Consider the following 18627-nt stretch of genomic DNA (forward strand, 5'->3'; position numbering starts at 1 on the left):
TTCTGAAAAAGTATGAAAAAATCTTCTGAACAGATCTTTCATCAGAATTGCTGCTGAAATGAGAATTTGTATATGAGATTGACATAAGAGATGCAAAACCAGTCAATCAGAATGTATACTCTCTGTTACAAATGCATCTTGAAGAACAGAAGTGTCAGATCACAGACCTTCTAGAATATGATCTCATATAACTCTCATCAAGTGCATGAGGCTTTTCAGTTCTATTTGTGAAAAAGACAGATGAAGAGTGATGAATGTGTATTGATTATTAAGTACTTAATAAGCTTATAATCAAGAATGAATATTCACTGTCATAGATTTAATAATAGTTGAATACAGTTGAAAATGCCTGATATCTATTAAAGATTGATCTTCTCTCAGAATACTGGCAGATCTGTGTAGATGAACTGTCAGTTCTGTGAACTGTGTTTAATATGCAATGAGAGAAGTTTAAATTTCTGATAATATCATTCAGTCTGATAAATGCATCTGTCATCTTTCAAATAATGATGAATACAATTCTTTATAAACAGAATGAAATCTTATATCTCATATATCTCAATAACATTCTAGTCTTTTCAAACTCATATGATAAATATCTGAAGCATCTCAATGAAGTGCTTATAACTCTGACAGAGCATAAGCTCTATATTAAATCAATCAAGTGTGTGTTTGAAACAGAAGAGTTAAAGTTCATAGAACATGTAATAAGTGATAACTGTATATACCTCATTCTGAAGAAATTGAATGTTATAGTGAATTAGTCACAGCTGAGAAATGTATATTATATACAGCAGTTTCTTGAGTTAGTCTCATATTACTGCAGATTCATCAAGAATTTTATATAAATATCTGTATCACTCTCAGATCTCTTAAGAGAAATGAATGTAAATCTGTGAAAGAAGAAGTTTTATTCAATTATCTAAAATACTGTGTGTGAAGAGACTTTTCTCACACTGAGAAAATATGTAATAACATTCTCAGTGCTTATTTAATCAGATTGTGATAAACCTTTCTACATTGAGACAGACACATTTAAATGAGCTATTGAAGATGCTCTTCTACAGATGAGTAAGAATGACAAGCTGCATCTGATGATATATGATGGTAGAAAACTATCAGATGCTGAGCTCAATTACTCAGTGCATGAAAAGGAATTACTAGTGATCAAGCACACACTGATGTTATAAAATAGATATATTAACAACAGACATACAACAATGATGATCATGAATCACAAAAGCCTCATCTATCTATAATTAATGATAAAACCTTTCAAACACTTAGCATGTTGAATCTTGGAGTTCTAAGTGTATAATCTTCATATCAAATACTGAAAGAAATTAAACACTGTGATGCCTGATGCAATCAGTTGCAGACTCAATTTCATGAGTGAGAATTCTGTGAACCAGGTACAAGAAATATTCACATTAAATGCACTGAGAAGATACAAGAAATCAGAATGAGTGAATACTATGATCTCTCACTTAGAGAATGACAAGATGTCAGATAATAAGTGTCTTATGAAAGTAGTAGAAGAGATGCTTCTGAACTTCAAGCTGAGAAAATTGAAAAACAACATTGTGCTTTATCATGATCTAGAATATATGAAAGCTCTCTATCTAGAATCTTCATTTAGATGCAACTTAGTGACTCACATGCACAAGGAATTCAGTCACTTAGAAAGTCCTGAACTCATGAGTGTACTTGAATCAAGAGTATACTGGTCAAGTATGACTGAGAACATTCAGATGTACACTCATGAGTGCCTGAATTATCAGATCATGAAAGAATCTAAGAAAGGATTAGAATATGAAAAAGCATAACATCAGATAAAGTGTACAATACAATTATTTAAACAATGAGAGATAGATCTCATAGACATATTACTGTGAATATCAAATGAAAATTGATGAATAATCACTGCTATTGATTATGCTACTGACTGGCCAGTTGTAAAAGCAGTTTCAGAGGTGATAGAGAAGATGATGATGAAGTTTCTACATGATGAGATCTATGTCAACTATGAAATGTCATGTGAGATTCTAACTGATAATAGTGTGAATCTTGTAGAAGAAGTAATAAGGCATTTCATGAGTCAGTTACAGACAAGATATTATAGAACAATATCATATTATCTGTGAATGAATGAGAAGATGAAACACTTGAATAAAATCTTAGATAACATGCTGATGAAATATCTAGTGAGCAAGCCTATAAGATTATAAGATGAATATCTCAGTCAGATGCTATTAGTCACATGAATTCAGCAGTATGCAGTCTTCAAGTGTTCATTATTCTATCTGTTGTATGAATTGCATCCGCGCATTCTGAAGAATGCTTCAGAAAAGATAGGAAAGAAAACAGCAGCTATGAATGCAACAGTTGTGAATACAACAGTTGTGAATATAAAATCAAGATTGAAAGAGATCAGTCACACACATACAAAAGCTAATAAGTTACTTCTGAACTGAGCAATTCAATTGAAAAGAATACAAGACTCACTAGTTAAGAAATCAAGTCTCAAGATGAAAATGTAAGTTCTTGTATGCAATGAGAGTTCTGAGAAGTTTCAATCTAGATAATTTGAGTCATATAAAATACTCAAATCACATTCTCTGAAAATGTATGCATTGAAAGAATCAGAGAGACAGATCTTATACAACTTAATTAATGATTTATAACTTATAAAAACAAAGATGCAAGATCTGAGCAGATTATAATTATTCACAGCACTATTATCAGTGTTGAAAAAGAAGAGACTTATAATTAAAAAGTCTTACAAAGTAAGAGAAATCATAGACACTTATAAATCAGATAATCTCACTTATTCTGATCTTTTCATGATTATAAGAAAAGAATGAAAAGCAATGAAGAAATCAGATAAACATCACACTTCAATAAGTAATGAGACTGTAGTCAGTCATACAATAATGCACTGTAGATAGTGAGTGTAATGTGATAAAGAGCAGTCTCAAAGCAGCAGACTTGCATGTGAGTCAGCTTGCAGAAGAAAAAGAAATTCAGAGTTGAATTCAACTGTTTATACCAGTTTAATTGCAGAGATTACAGAGGATGAACTATCTGAAACATCTGCAGACATGTGAGATCAAGTCATCTCAATCTCTGAGAATGCTCAGAGATCAGATAAGATTAGTTTCAATGAGCTGTTCACTGTAGTGATCTGAGCAGGTGAAGAGAGACAGTATAATATGTGAGACAGAATTATAAAAAGTAAAAGCTGCTGAACCTAGTCACTGAATACTGTATCATATAAAGATCATATAAGAGTAGTGACTAGCAGATAAAGAAAAAGTGTAAGAAAAGAAAAGAAATAATGAATTAATTATCAACTGTAAGAGTCAGCTGTAAAAGACAAATATTATTATATACACTTCATTCATTTTCATACATCACACATTTAATCTATTTTCAATGTCACATCATCTGAAAAACATCAAAAATAAAGGAAATCTCAAAACTTGAGATCTGTAAGGAATTTGAGAGCTGTAAGCTGCTCTTACAATAATGCTGTGCATGTCTCTGATTTCTCTACTGCTCTGTGTATGACATTAATATCATTTATTACAAGATTGACTGAAATGCTAATATAGAAATGCATACATATACATGTAGAGAAATTGAAGAAGAGTACAGAACTTACAGAATCAGAAGTCAGAACAGAGAGAGTGAAGATGAAAGAAATAGAAGAAGAAGAAGATACAGAACTGAATAAACAATGATAAGAGTTACTCAGAGCTGAACACTTATAATCTGATATATGCACAATCTTCTCTGCAGAAGAGGGAGAGAAAGTGATGAAAGAAGCTTAGAAATAAAAGAGAATAGTCTCAGTGATGTTATTATCTTTGATTAGAATGATCTCTGACACTGAAGTAACTAAGAATCATTATTAGCATATAAAACTGCAAAAGCAGAGATAACAATTACTGAATGAACATCTGCTGATCTTAGAATTGTATGTATAATTACAACACACACAAGGCTTCTCAGAAAGAGAGAGAGAGACATGAAGAAATGCAGAAAGCAGAATATAGCATGCAAACAGCTCATTTTCATGACAATATCTCAGATAAGATGTACAAGTCTCATATCTGTGAGTGTAAAAGAGTACAACATCTGTGTTTCTGTTTCTGAAAACATAAATATCTTTTATCTGCATCATGAAGTCAGATAACAGATGTCAGAGAATAGGCTGATACAGATCTATTATTCTGAAGAAATTTATTAGAGTGAATGTCTCTGTGATGTTAAACTTTACAGTTATGAAAAGCTTCTTAATATCTGTGAATATCATAACTTTATACACAGTAAAACTCATAATAATTTTCTCTAAGAACAGAAAAATCAGTGTCAGAAAGAAAAGATGAAAAGAGAAAGACTTATAATCTCAATACTGTTGAAGAGAAAGATGATTCTCTGAAATAAATGAATAATTATCTTATCATGAATATTTAAAATAAATATAATAATCAGTGTCTGTAACTGAGCTTCAGATTATTGTGTTATATATAGTCTTCATATAATAAATTATTCTGAGAGTCAGTAAGAAGAATGAGAGTGTATATACTGAAAAATATAATTCATTAAGTCTATATAATATCTTCTTAAAACAGGGAGAGCTGATAATGAAAGCAGAGATAATAAAACCAGAAGTAGTGAAAGTGAGAATTGCAGGAACAGAGATAGTGAAAGCAGGAGAATCAGACACAGAAGCAGGTGTAGAAGATTGAGAAGAAGCAGCAGAGAAAGAAACAGAGAGAGCAGAGAGAAATATAGAAGACTCAGTTATACATAGCACAGATAATTTCTTTATTATCATGTTCTTTAAGTTCTCAATCAATGATTTAACATTGAGTTCACTATCATTGATGAACATGAATCTGTCAATGTGTGAGAATTCTATGTGAATAAAAACAATATATCAGCATCTGCATTTATGCAAAATTATGCCAGAAAACATGATCAGAAACCTGCTGAGAAGGAAATGATTGAAAGTGTATAAGAAGATAAAGAAGATGTGCTATTCATGATAGTATGTTCTGACAATTATTAGAAGATAAACAAGTTCTGATTATATTTCATAATGCATTATACTTACTGCTAATGAACTGCCTGATATGAGCACTATGATAATGCTTATTATGAGAATGAAAGATCATCATCAGAAATGCATACAATGTAATAGATGAACAGATGAAAAGAGTTGAATAGAAGAAGAAATAGAAATCTTGAATGAGATAGTGATATTCAATGATGACAATGATGAAGAAGATGATTGAAGAATGAGAAAAGTTAGTGAATGAGTGATATAATATAGTGAAAGTTTCTTTATGAGGATATACACAGAATGCTAGCTGAATCAGAGATAGATCACAAGATCACAAATGCTAGTGACACGCTAATCCGCATGAAGCTAGGATGGATGTCATGATCACATGAGTGTGACCGAATCTGGTGGGGGAGAATGTAGTTCAGAAGAATGTACAGTGGTTCAGAAGAATGTATGACTGTCAGATAATAATACAGCTGCTTCTGAACTTGCTTATGAGTGTAAAGAGGCCATAGCGGCCGCTAATTAATTTAGCGTACAATATATAAGACGCCCGCGTACGCCTGTAATTGTACGCTGGCTCAAGCAACCTTTGAATCACAATATCAATGACAAGAACTGTCAAATCTGTGATGAGATTCTTCATGAATTTTGCAGATGATGATTATACACTATATAATGAAATCAATCTCTCTACTCATGAAGAAGCTAATTATTGAATGAGTATTACAGATAATGCTACACACTACAGATGAATTATTTTTATAATATCAAAGAGTGAGATCACTGCATATTTGATGATCTTTATTAACAGAATTGAGATCACTACTCAATATTAAATTGAGACTTTACACTGAAATGACAGAGATGAATTTAAAAGTGATGAATTAAAGATCTACTATCAGTGAAAAAAAATCATATATGAGATTACTATATCTGATACATCACAGTTCAACAGTCCTGCAGAACATGTTAATTATATTGTAGATGAAAAGACAAGAAGCTTACTATTTAACAGTGAACTCATAAGAGAACTTTGAGATGAAGCTATTCAAGCTGTGATTATAATGATTAACACATTCTCAATATTAACAAAGATTTACAGGTGTCAGAGAGAGATCTCATTATTTTCTTTTAAAGCTTGAACAGATGTTCAATCTTCTGCTCATTGAATATGCAGATGAGAATGTAAGATGTATAAGAAGAATCTGAAGATTATTAATAAGCTTATAGATAGAACTGATAGTAAGTAATAATAATTAGTTGAATATTAAGAACTGTATTAATATCATATCTGAGACTCTGCAATCTGAAAGCTTGAGATTACAAGAGATATTGTTTTTGATAAAGAATTAACAATAGAAGAAGCACTGATAAATATCATTAGAGAAGTAGTCAAACTGTCAGAGAAATTGAATATTCTTAACATTATAAAGAAATGATAACACTGTCTTCTAAGAAGACTTATAAAGAATAAACCTGATATTTTAAAGATGCTTACTGATGATGATATGAATGATATACTAGAATCAACATATCTACTAGATGATGAGACAGAACTTATTAATAATGATATGAATGACTCTGTGAATGATGAAGATTCTATACTCAGTATTTTTAATAACTGTCTGATCACACTGACAGAGATCAAAAGAAGCTATGACTGAGAACATTGACATCAGACAAGGAAGAAGAAAGTGAAAACTTTTGAACAGAAGAAGATATATATTATTATTGAAAAAGCTCTGAAAATGAACATTCTTACAGATAAATAAGTATATGATCAGAAATTGAATAACAAGAATGAAATTATTCATTTTAGAGCTCATTGAGTGATTAGAGAATTTCTACAATAACAAGATATTCATTATAATAAGTTATATACAGCAGTGATGTCTGAATCTACATCACAGAGCTTATTCACTATATTAATAGTAAGAGATTGAAAAGTCAGATTGATTGACTATGTATCTGCATTTTTAAATAAGATATTGCTTCAGAATGAGATGATATTTATATAACTACTCATAGAGATTAAGCACAGTTATGATGAATTAGTAGAGCTTGTATATCAGAGCTTATACAGAATGAAACAGATAGTAAGAACATAGTATTTCCTTATAATAGAACACTTGATGAATTTAGAATTCAAGATCTTATCATATAATGATGAATTTCTTTATTATTCAATTCATAAGTTATTCTTAACACTACATATCAATGACTGTTGAATCACAGAGTCTGAAGAGAGTGAAATTAAGTGAATTTTAATGAAAATCAGGAAAAGATTTGAGACAAAAGAAGTCAAACAGAATAAACCTTATCTAAGAATGAAGATTAAATATCAGAGAAATGACAATCTAGCAGTTACACAGAGCTGTTATATTAGAAAGATTCTTGAAGATTTCAGCATGAATAAGATGAATTCTGCAGAGATCTCTATGATAATAGGCATACAACTGAAATTTTCATCTGATGAGAATGATGAATTGAATGACAACTTTACAGCTATAAGATATTATCAAGAATTGAAATCATTGCAGTATTTGATCTCAAGCAGTCAGCCAGACCTAGCATTCACAGTCAACTATCTCTCATGTTTTAACTCATGTTCACACAAAGCATGTTGAGCAGCATTGAAGCATGTTCTACATTATATCAAGAAGATGAAAAATCATGGCATATTGTACAAGAAGGAGATAGGAAATGACCTGAGTTCTGTGATATATTATGATTCAGACTGAGCAGGGGTGAATTCTCAATACAAATCAACTATCAGCTATGTTATATTGATTAATAAGTCATCAATCTCATGGCAGTTGCAGAGACAGACATCTATCATCAAATCAATCACAGAAGCTGAGTATATTGCAGCTAGTGAGACAGCTTGTGAGATAATCTGATTGAATGATATGTTATATGATGCCAGGTTGATGAATGATGAAAAAGCAAAAATATACTTGCATCTATGAGTTGACAATAAGGGAGTAATCAATCTAGCAAAGGGGGAATCCTTAACACACAAAGGTCGCGCCACATTGAGATCAGATATCATATTCTCCGCGATTTGATTGAAAAAGGGGAAATCATGATGGAACATGTTGATTCTACAGTGAACATAGCTGACAGCCTCACCAAGCCACTGGCGAAGCCTGCATTTGAAGATTTTGTCAAAAGGGTTGGCATTCAGGAAATTGAGAAGGAATGATTGAATGGTAATGATGATACAGCGGATCAATGGATTTTGCATGTATTTCTTGATTTTTACGGTTATTGCCGTACAGACGCCTTTCCTAATGAGGAAATCAGGGTCCGATTGATGTAATTAATTATTATTGTGTTTTTGAAAGATTTGAGGATGGGAGAGGCCCCGGGTGGCGGCTTATAGACCACGGTGTAGCAAGGGGGGGTGTTGGTGATTACTACACCTACCCTAGTCACGTGCCACCCCAACCTATTTAGTTAACTCGCGTAGTTAGAAATACAACACAAAAACGTTATCCTCCAAGACGTTGGGTGGTTGATTACGTTACTTCTGCACTAATAATAGCTTAGTTGTTTCACTACTACGCGTATTTTCTCACACTCAGACAGGGGATAAACCGTAGCGAAATGCTTGCTGGACATGCACTGCCAAGCTAGCCACCGGTTTGTGTGAGATTTTAGTTCGATCTCTAGAACCACTGAGGACATGCCAACCACTCTGACGTGGAAATGGTGATTTTTTCCGTCCAATACCAGCACGAGAAAAACACTAATCTTGAGGGTCGATACTGGATTGGGCAGTTAAGGTGGCGAGGTTGGCTCCCTTGATGATCGTGTTGTACCGGCTGCCACCAGGCCGGCGGAATGTGGAGATAATTGCATCCAGTGCCAGCCACGGATTGGCCACAACCCCTCCGGAACAAAGCCATTCTCCCCATTGGCCCAGGGTATTTTTGCGCCGGAGCAGAGCCGGTCGTGAACGAGCAGCCTCCGCGCTGTTGTAAAGGCTCTCATGCAGCGCTCTAGCACCGAATTGAGCTGAAGTATGGAGTAGGAGCAACTCTTTTGGCAGGGATCAGGGATCCAAGGCCTCGCCTGTGATGATATTTCCCAACTCGGCTCCCAGGTTGTCGGCGCTTCGCACTGCATGGTGATTGTCCGAATTCCTCTTTATTCCCCTCGTTTGGAGTCCCGTCCGTTTTCCCTTTATCAAGGCGGTCAAACCCAAACTTTGAGAGCTGCACCCACTTTGTGCAGTAAAGACAGTACGTCCACTTAAGATATGGCTGAAACAGAGGCTCCTCCCGCCGTTCCCGCTATCGCGGCGGAAGATCGAGAACATGACAATTTGGTGGTTGACCCAACAGTATGCAGAATCCTTCCTTTTATTCATATCCTCTTCTGGGAGCGGGTTTAACCGGGAATACAGATTGATGACTCGGATTCGACATATGGAGATGAATTGTGAGCCAAATCCTTCTCATGATTTCCGCCTGATGCTGCCGCTGGATGACATATGCTGACTGACCGCGATTGAAGATCTGTTTATACCGCTTCGGTTACATCAAGTGTCACGGACTATCAGAAGTCTGTTAGCCCGCAGTTCCCTCTAATCTTTAGCTATGTGGTCAAACTGTTTGTATTGACATCTATCTTAGGGAAAACGGTATGGGCATTATAACAGAAAGCCAAACGCGAAATACTATCATACTTATTATTTTGTGTCTGCGCAGGTCGAAGATACCATGCCTACAAAGAAGGACGTTAGTAAACCTTTCATAAATTTTCTAAAAATGTAGATTTTAAATTGCGAAATGTGAAATCATCCATCTGATATCACTTTAGGATATATGCTCCCTAACGATGAGCAGGAGAACGAGCGGCTTGACATGCATCACGCACTTATTCGGGTCACCATGAAGGATAAATTGTTTTTAGCCCCCATCGGAGATGCCCCAGGTCGGGTGATTGATATCTGTACTGGGACTGGCATCTGGGCCATTGAGTTTGGTACGCCCTCCTTTTCTAGTACTTTTATTCGCTACCTGAGCTAACTGTATATTCTTAAGCCGATTTGTTCCCATCCGCTGAGGTACAGCATGCCCTCCTCTAGACGTCCTATAACATCTTGCTAAATTTTGCTGTCTGCAGGTTATCGGAAACGACCTCAGCCCTATCCAGCCCAAACTGTCCGTCTCATGTTCTTCCAAATCCATCCTCTAGTCCTTTTGTGACTCGAATGTATCCTAACATTTAAGGACAGGGTTCCTCCAAATGTCAAGTTCATAATCGATGATGTTGAAGACGAATGGGGCTATGAGAATGATCCGTTCGACTTCATCCATGCTCGCTACCTCACTGGCGGTGTTAAAAATATGCCGCGTTTGCTGGAACAGGCATTTGCGTATGACTAAACCTTTCACTCTCAAGCATTTCAAGATATTCGATGCTGAGGATTTTGTCTTTTTCACAGCTGCCTCAAGCCCGGTGGATGGGCCGAGTTCCAAGACTGGGATGCCATGGTGCAGTCTGCAGATGGCACGACAAAAGGCACCAGCATCGAGCGCTATTTCACCAGCACGCTTCCGGCATTCGAGATGGCTGGTTACATCACTCGACCGGGCATATATCTTGAGAAGTGGATGAAGGATGCGGGATTCGTTAACGTCCAAGTTCACAAGCACCTCGTCCCGGTCGGAACATGGGCGAAAGACAAACATTTTGTTCGTTTTCTTTTGTTTACTCTTCTTGCTCCTTTCCCGATTCCGATGCTTCAAAATCTTACTACATGGACACCTGGCTTCCGGTGCGGAATATGCTAAGCAGCTGCTAACTACCCGCCCCCCTTTTCCTGCTTTTAGAAAACTGTTGGTGCCTATAACCTGCTCCAGTTCGAGGAATCCCTGGAAGGTAGCGCGGTGGCCGCGTTGACGCGCATCGGAAATTGGTCCAAGGAGGAAGTCGACATCTTGATTGCGAAGACGAAGCAGGATGCAAGGAACCCAAAGATTCACTCTTTATTCCACTTGTATGCATTTTTCACCCTCTCTCCCTTTTTCCCCCTGATTTCTTTGCTCTTTTCGACCCTTCCAGTCCTCTCCTCCCTCGCCCCCTCAAAAATGGAGGAATTTTGGCTTGTGCTCGACTCACGGCTGACTTCCCTCGCCTTTGCGACTTATAGCTACGTTGTTTATGGCCAGAAACCCAAGAATTAAAGCTTCCGGCTAATTTGCTTCATCATTATGACATTACGATATGAGATGTCGGAGCCTGCGTTTAGAGCGTGCGCGCATGTATGCATAGATTGTAACCCCCCTCATACATTTGTGCCCCTAGGTGAAGATGTTAATGAAACCAGTCATATTTCATTATCTCCTTTTGATTTATATATTGATGTATTTAAGACTGCCGTGGCTGATGAATGTTTGATTTCAGTGCGTTTGAAAGACATAGAAATCGATGTAAATGTGATGTGATGGAAGCAGAGATACATAAGGCTTTGATTATATCTGGTGTAAAAATAGACATGTCCTTGCCTTGTAGGTGTTCACGAGATTTACACACTATTCGGCAGCAGTGCCAATGACCATCACGAGTTGGATGCGAAGCGCGCCATGGACGGAAACTTCTCAGAGGCATGCTCAGAGAATAATTTGAGCAATTGAGCGTTGTAATGAAGATTTACATTAGTTTCCCTGTGCTCATCCGCGAAAACATGTTTTTTCCCCTCAGCAGCTTGATAATTGTATGGGTAAACGCTCGAGTGCTTGCTGTGTTTTTGTTGGCCGTTACGGCCGTTGCGGTTAGTGTTGGGGGTCCCGGGGATTGATCGGCCCTTCTACCAGCAGCGCTGGTGGTGACTGAGCTCTTTTGCCCCAGTAGCCTACAGGTTATGAGACTGTTAAGCGTGAGCCCCGCTGTGGTCAACATGCATGGGTTCAATCCCAGGATGAACTTAAGAAAATCCCAAAACAAATACCCCGGACATTTAACAGTGCCAAGAGACATCCTAGGAGTGTGCTTTAGAAGTGAGCCCTTGAGCCCTAGAAGTGAGTCCAAAAAGAAAGACTGCTGAGAGGAGTCACTAAGAGGAGCCACTGAGAGGAGCAACTGAGAGGAGTCACTGTACTCTGTGGTTAGCTGGTCTGAGAGGGGGTGTTGAGAGTTCTGGGGGTTGATCGGCTCTTCTACCAGCAGCGCTGGTGATGACTGAGCTCTTTTGCCCCAGTAGCCTACAGTTAGCGATCCCATCAGATCACGTGACCCATCACTATATTATGTTCTTGTAGATAGATCTATCAATACAACCTTTAACTATTCTACAGATTATAGCCTGAATAACATGTTTTTCTTTTTAGAACATTGTATCAACAGTTTTAATAAGAGTAGTTTATCTTTTTTAAAAAGACTCTTACTTTTTATTAGAGATATTTCATTTTCTCTGAATTTATCAGTCAGTAGATTCATATACTTTTAACTTTTAAAAAGTATGTTTTCTATTATAAAGAATATCATTTTTTTTTACATATTTAAAAGAAGCAGAGTCATCTTAATATGAGTAATATATCTGTTACTTCAGAGTTCAGCTTAAGACTCAGAATCACTCACTTTACTAGATAACTTATTAATAGAATAATTACTTATTATAAGAAAGTTTCTGAGTTATAAGATAAGACTAATGTCAGTTTTTACTAAAGTATGAAATTTAATGATGAAATAATGAAGAAGTTTCAGAATAAAAAAAAGCAGAGTTAATATTTATTTATAGAATCTATTTATTTTAACTTATTAAATTCTTTACTATCTCTCACTCTCAGAATACTGACTTTGAATAATGATCTGAATCAATCTATCTATTACATCACAGATAATCTTATGAATCTTATACAGATAATACTTCAGAATTAAATAACTGTGACTGATATTATATAATATCTCACTACATCTGTCTCTGTATAAAGAGATATTATGAGAAATGAATTACAGAAATATTAGAAGAAAGTTAAATATATATTAGATATTAAATCAGTGATTACATTTGATAACTTTAATTATAAAGCCTGATATATTAATATGTTAACTAATATGAAAGTTATTAATGAAACTGTCACGCTCCCGGCCGCGTCAAGGCCTCATTGCGGTTTCACACGGCTCATCACTTTCATGTGGATAATTTCATTCTGTCTGAACTGGTTTCCAACCACTCTATAACATCATTCAGATATATCATAGAAAGATCTGATTGATGAATATGAGAACTCTGCTTCTATACAAGGTCAGCAGATTACTTTTCCTTAGCAGTGAGATGTCACTGAGGTATTACTCTGACTATTCTCACTCATGAAATAAGAGAAGATATTCACTCATTATCTATATAGAATAGCTAGATGCTGGCTTCTTATAAAAGAAATCAGTGATTTATTTTTCTCTCACTGAAATATATATAAGAGTTACTACATATCTCATACAATCTTCTTAGTATACTAAGTATTATATCTGTGATATTCTTACAATAACTCTGTAGTCTATAAGCTTGCTATTTAAGCAAGATAGTCAAGCTCACTTATATAGCTTCTTAAATAACTATCTCTATATAACACTGCTGACTAGTCACTGCTTCAGTTTCAATATATTATAATTTGAATCACTTGATCTGATTATAAGTTTGAATCAGTTAAGCTCTAACAGACTGATATAATCTTATACACTTACACTGAGACTAATCTAATCTCACTCTCTGAGAGAAACACTATATCATTCTCTAAAGTGTGTATATCTCTACTTTGACAGAAATCTGAGATTTCTGAACTCACTGTATATTTTGACATGAGCTCTTTAATTACTCTGTCACTGTTATAGCCTCTACACATCTACATCTATTATAAAGATAGAGAGATTAAGATCAGAGATTCTCTGAGATATAAGAGAAACATCTTATCTGAATTTCACAGCTTTACTCATATTCTTGAACAGAAATTTCATCTTAATCTGAGTCAGTATAATACTTATAAGATATAAGTAATATATATTATCAATCTTCTTAAAGGCATCTCTGCAACTACTTGAGTTATTAAGAAGAGAGAGCTTGAGTATATCAATACTGTTATAACTTAAGAAGAATTCAAGAACTTTCTACTGAATTAAATTAAAGATTACTATAATCACAGCTTCACAGCAGTGCAGTAGTTCAACTCATTATATTAATAAGATAATAAGAATTCTTTCAATTTCAATATAAGATTTGAAGAATATTGAGAGGAATTAATCAATGATTTGAATTAATTAAAAACACAGCTTTATCTTATAAAGCTGACTTATAAGATGTGAATAATAATATTATAATATCAGAGTTTATTAATCAATTGCACTGAGCTTGTTAATCTGACTTTCTGAATCTATTTGAATAATTAATTCTCTGAGAAAAAGATTAATAAGATCTCTTCTAAGTAACTAATAACAGAATCTAAACAGTGTTATAACAGCTTCAGTGTGAAGAAAGTAAAGAAGAATTCTAAGTATTCTGATTCTTCACTCACTGTAAAGAAATACTAAAAAAGATTTGATAAAGATCTCTATTTTAACTGTAAAGCTGATGATTACTATATCAGTAATTATAAGAAGTCAAAGAAGAGAAGAAACTGAGAAGATATCTTCTTAAAGTTAACTTCTCTTCTGATAAACATATCTGTGAATGATAAAGAAGAGAAAGAAATAAAGAATTAATAATTCTCATATCTCTGAGTTCATATTACAATCACAATACATACTCTGAATAAGAAGATATTAGTAAGATATCTACTTGACTCTGAGATAGATATTAACTTCATATTCTATTTCTTTTTTTTAATAAAGAATTGAAAGAAGATAGATTCATCAGATTATGTGAAATTTACTGATGAAATAAAATATCACTGTTTTAGCATAATTTAAGCAAAGTGTGTAATCACAGACTTAGAAGAAATCTTTAAGAAGAGCAGTCTGCTTCTTCATACAGTTAATATCATAGATAAGAATGTCATTCTAGATCTCTTATAATTAAGAGAAAATAATTCTCTCATTGACTGAGTCACTCAGATATAACAGTATCATCTTACTAATAAAGAGATAGTGATAGAGAAATCTGAAGAGTTTCATCAGAAGAATCTTGAGAAAAAGATTGAGTTGATATACTATATAGCAGGTGACTGAAACTTGAAAATAGATGAAGAAGTTATCACTCTCACTGTAAGATTAGCAGTAGTATCTATCATTGAAAGCAGACATATACAATATCTCTTTACAGATTTTAAGAATGTCTTTTTGAAAAGAGAAGTAGTGAAGTTTTCTGATATTAAGATATAATATAAGATTTATCTTGAAGACAGTGCAATGACACTGTATAGATCTCTTTACAACTTATCTGTAAAGAAATTGAATATTCTGTATAAATATCTTGAAGAAGTGCAATTAAAGAACTGAATATATTTATCAAAGAGTTCAGCAGAGACATCTATACTCTTTATACTCAAGAAGAATGATAGACTATATCTATATATAGACTACAGAGACCTTAATAAGATGACAGTTAAGAATTACTATTCATTATCATTAATTGATGAGATGATTGATTGATTATCTGAAGTAAAGATGTTCTTAAAGATTGATATATAAAATATCTATCATAGAATCAGAGTTAATGAAAACAATGTTTGAAAAACAGCTTTTCATATCAAGTATAATAATTTTAAATATCTTGTTTTATCTTTTAATCTTTGTAACACTTCAGTCATCTTTCAGATCTATATAAATGAGATATTACAGAGTCTTGTTAATATCTTCTGTATAGTATATCTGAATAACATTCTAATCTTCTCAAAATCAGAGAAAGAATATGATACTCATGTTTGAGAAGTATTGAGTCACTTGAGACAGTATTAACTCTATACAAACACTGAAAAATACTTGTTCTATATACAGAAGATTGATTTCTTAGATTATATTATTGAGATGAATGACATTTCAATGAATAGAAGCTGAGTCTTCATTATTGAGAACTGATCAGTGTCACAGATATACTGTAAGATATAAATGTTTCTAGAATTTATGAATTTCTACAGATGATTTATCTATACATATTCACAAATTACTACTTCTCTTACAGATCTGTTAAAGAGAAGTGTGAAAGATAGAAAAATGAGACTGTTTATTCTCACTCAAGATACTGTGCAGATATTTGTGAAATTGAAATAAGCTTTTACAGATGTTATGATACTGAATCACTTTAACTCTGACTTACTCAGTCAGTGTGAGACTGATATATCTGAGAATAAGATCTGTGAAATCTTTTCACAGTTGATATTAGAGATCTTTCAATGTTGAAAGAATTAGAGAATAATTATCTCTGAGAAAACAGATAATGAATTATCTGTAAGAGAAGACTTTTTCACAGAGTCTATAAGACACTATAAATGAAGATTAGTGATCTTCTTCTTTAAGAAGTTATCACTTATACAGAGAAGATATGATACTCATAATCAGAAGATATTAGTAATTGTTGAATTCTTTAAGATCTGATAACATTATCTTCAGAGTAGTAAGTACTTAGTGTAAGTTCTCACTGATCATACAAATCTGCATTACTTCTTGACAATAAAGAGCTTGATAGAATATCAAGTCAGATAAGCAGAGCTGCTTTCAGAGTATGATTTCTATATTTGATACTATTCAGATTGACTTAATCTCACTAACATACTATCTAAACAGTCTGATTATAATATTGTTGATACAGAGAAGAATTCTATAAAAGAATCTCTATCATCACTGCAGAAGAAGCTGGCTGCAGAGAGTTGAGATTCTCTGAAGCTCAGAAACAGCACTGATAAGACAGCTGCATAACTCAGTATAGAAGATAGAAAAAAACTCAGATCTCTGCAGAGAACTGACACTGAAGATCATGAGCTTCTCATATTATATCTTACAATTATTGAATTGATAAAGAATGAAACAGTCTACAATCTTTTAATCTGACTATTTTTGAAATTTATTGATAAGTTATAGAAGAGAAATATCTCTACTACAGCTTGAATTCAGAAGTTAAAAAAGAAAGAATCTGATTTGAACTTGAAAGAGACAGACTCTGAGTGAGATGATACTGCTAAGAAATTAAGTTGCTGATAACTAGAAGAATATAAACTTCTACTACTGAATGATTCAGTCTTTATCTCTCATAGCAGAGTGATGTATCAGAAGTTATTAAGAATTCATCATAATAATTCTCATACAGAGCACTTCAGGTTGGAGAAGACTAAGAAGCTTCTAAAATATAAATATATTTAAGACAAGCTTTAGACAGATGTTAAAGAGTATATTAAGACTTACAATGTCTGTCAAAGAATAAAGATTCTGCAGTATAAGTAATATAATGAGTTGATATCACTGCCTATTTCAAAGAGCTTATAGCAGAATCTATTGATGAATTTCATAGTTGATCTACTGAAGTTGACAAGAGTCAAAGAATATGACTTAATTTTAATTATTATTAACTGCTTCATGAAGATGATTAAATATATCTCTATTTATAAAAAGATTAAAGCCTCTGAATTGACTGATCTGTTTTTAGATATCATTATTCATAATCATGATACTCTGAAATTGTTAATAACAGATTAAGAATTCCTCTTCATTAGTAAATACTGATCAGCTTTTTACTATTATCTTATAATAAGATGTCTTCTCAGTACTGCATTTCATCTGCAGACAGATGATCAGACTGAATGTCAGAATCAGACACTAGAACAGTATCTTTAAGTGTTCTATTTATATTATTAAAATAATTGACTTAAACATCTTCTAACTGCTGAATTTGTATATAATAATATAAAGAATATAATCTTAAAGATATCTTCTTTCTATGCTTATTATAAATATAATTCTTTATTACTCAGTCATATTACAGATAATATTTTAAAGAGAGAAATAGACAGTCAGAATATCAGATAGATACAGAGAATAGAGTATTTCTCAGTATTAGAAGTAAAAGCAAGATTGAAACTTTTAAATAAAATCTATAAGAAAACAGTGAAAAGCATTCACTGTGCTCAGAAGTAATAGATAAAATACTATAATTGAAAATATCTTTTAATGAAGTTCTTAATAGAGAATCAAGTGCTACTTTTAACAAAAAATATTAAGATAATAAGATTATATAAGAAGCTCAGTGAGTAGTGACTAGAATCTTTCTCAGTAACAAGAGTAATGAGTAAGCAGATATATAAGTTGAAATTACTCACAGAATTGAAATCAATTCATTCTGTTTTTCATATTTTCTATTTAAAGCTCTATAAGTAACACTTCAGAGTAAAGCTGCCTCAGTCAGATAATATTAAGATTGAGAGTGATACTGAATATCTTATAAAGAAAATATTGAATAAGTGAACACATTATAATAAGCTTTAATATCTTATTAAATGAAAAGATTATTCATTATCAGAGAATTTATAAGAACTACTTAAGTATTTGAAAAATGCTGAGAAAGAGATTGCAAGCTATGAGACAGCTAGTAAAGACTATCTCATTATATATCAGAGATA

At 33.4% G+C, this 18627-nt stretch overlaps 2 protein-coding genes across 2 annotated transcripts; one reads left to right on the forward strand and one right to left on the reverse strand.

Moving 5' to 3' along the window:
- Window positions 1–8690: 8690 nt before the first annotated feature.
- Window positions 8691–9208, reverse strand: BDBG_00621 (uncharacterized protein; the record flags this gene model as incomplete). The annotated part of the gene is made up of 2 exons (XM_002629329.2): window positions 8691–9097; window positions 9175–9208. The coding sequence occupies 2 exons, from the start codon at window positions 9206–9208 to the stop codon at window positions 8829–8831; spliced, it is 303 nt and encodes a 100-aa protein (XP_002629375.1). The 3' UTR covers window positions 8691–8828.
- Window positions 9209–9341: 133 nt separating this feature from the next.
- On the forward strand, window positions 9342–11274 carry BDBG_00622 (UMTA protein; the record flags this gene model as incomplete). Its single annotated transcript, XM_031719967.1, has 11 exons — window positions 9342–9425; window positions 9489–9523; window positions 9599–9661; window positions 9800–9822; window positions 9905–10069; window positions 10129–10151; window positions 10211–10248; window positions 10323–10463; window positions 10533–10782; window positions 10921–11087; window positions 11241–11274. The coding sequence occupies 11 exons, from the start codon at window positions 9342–9344 to the stop codon at window positions 11272–11274; spliced, it is 1023 nt and encodes a 340-aa protein (XP_031575923.1).
- Between the last annotated feature and the right edge of the window lie 7353 nt (window positions 11275–18627).

This window comes from Blastomyces gilchristii (genome assembly GCF_000003855.2).
Source record: "Blastomyces gilchristii SLH14081 genomic scaffold supercont1.1, whole genome shotgun sequence".
In the NCBI taxonomy this organism is placed as follows: Eukaryota; Fungi; Ascomycota; class Eurotiomycetes; order Onygenales; family Ajellomycetaceae; genus Blastomyces; species Blastomyces gilchristii.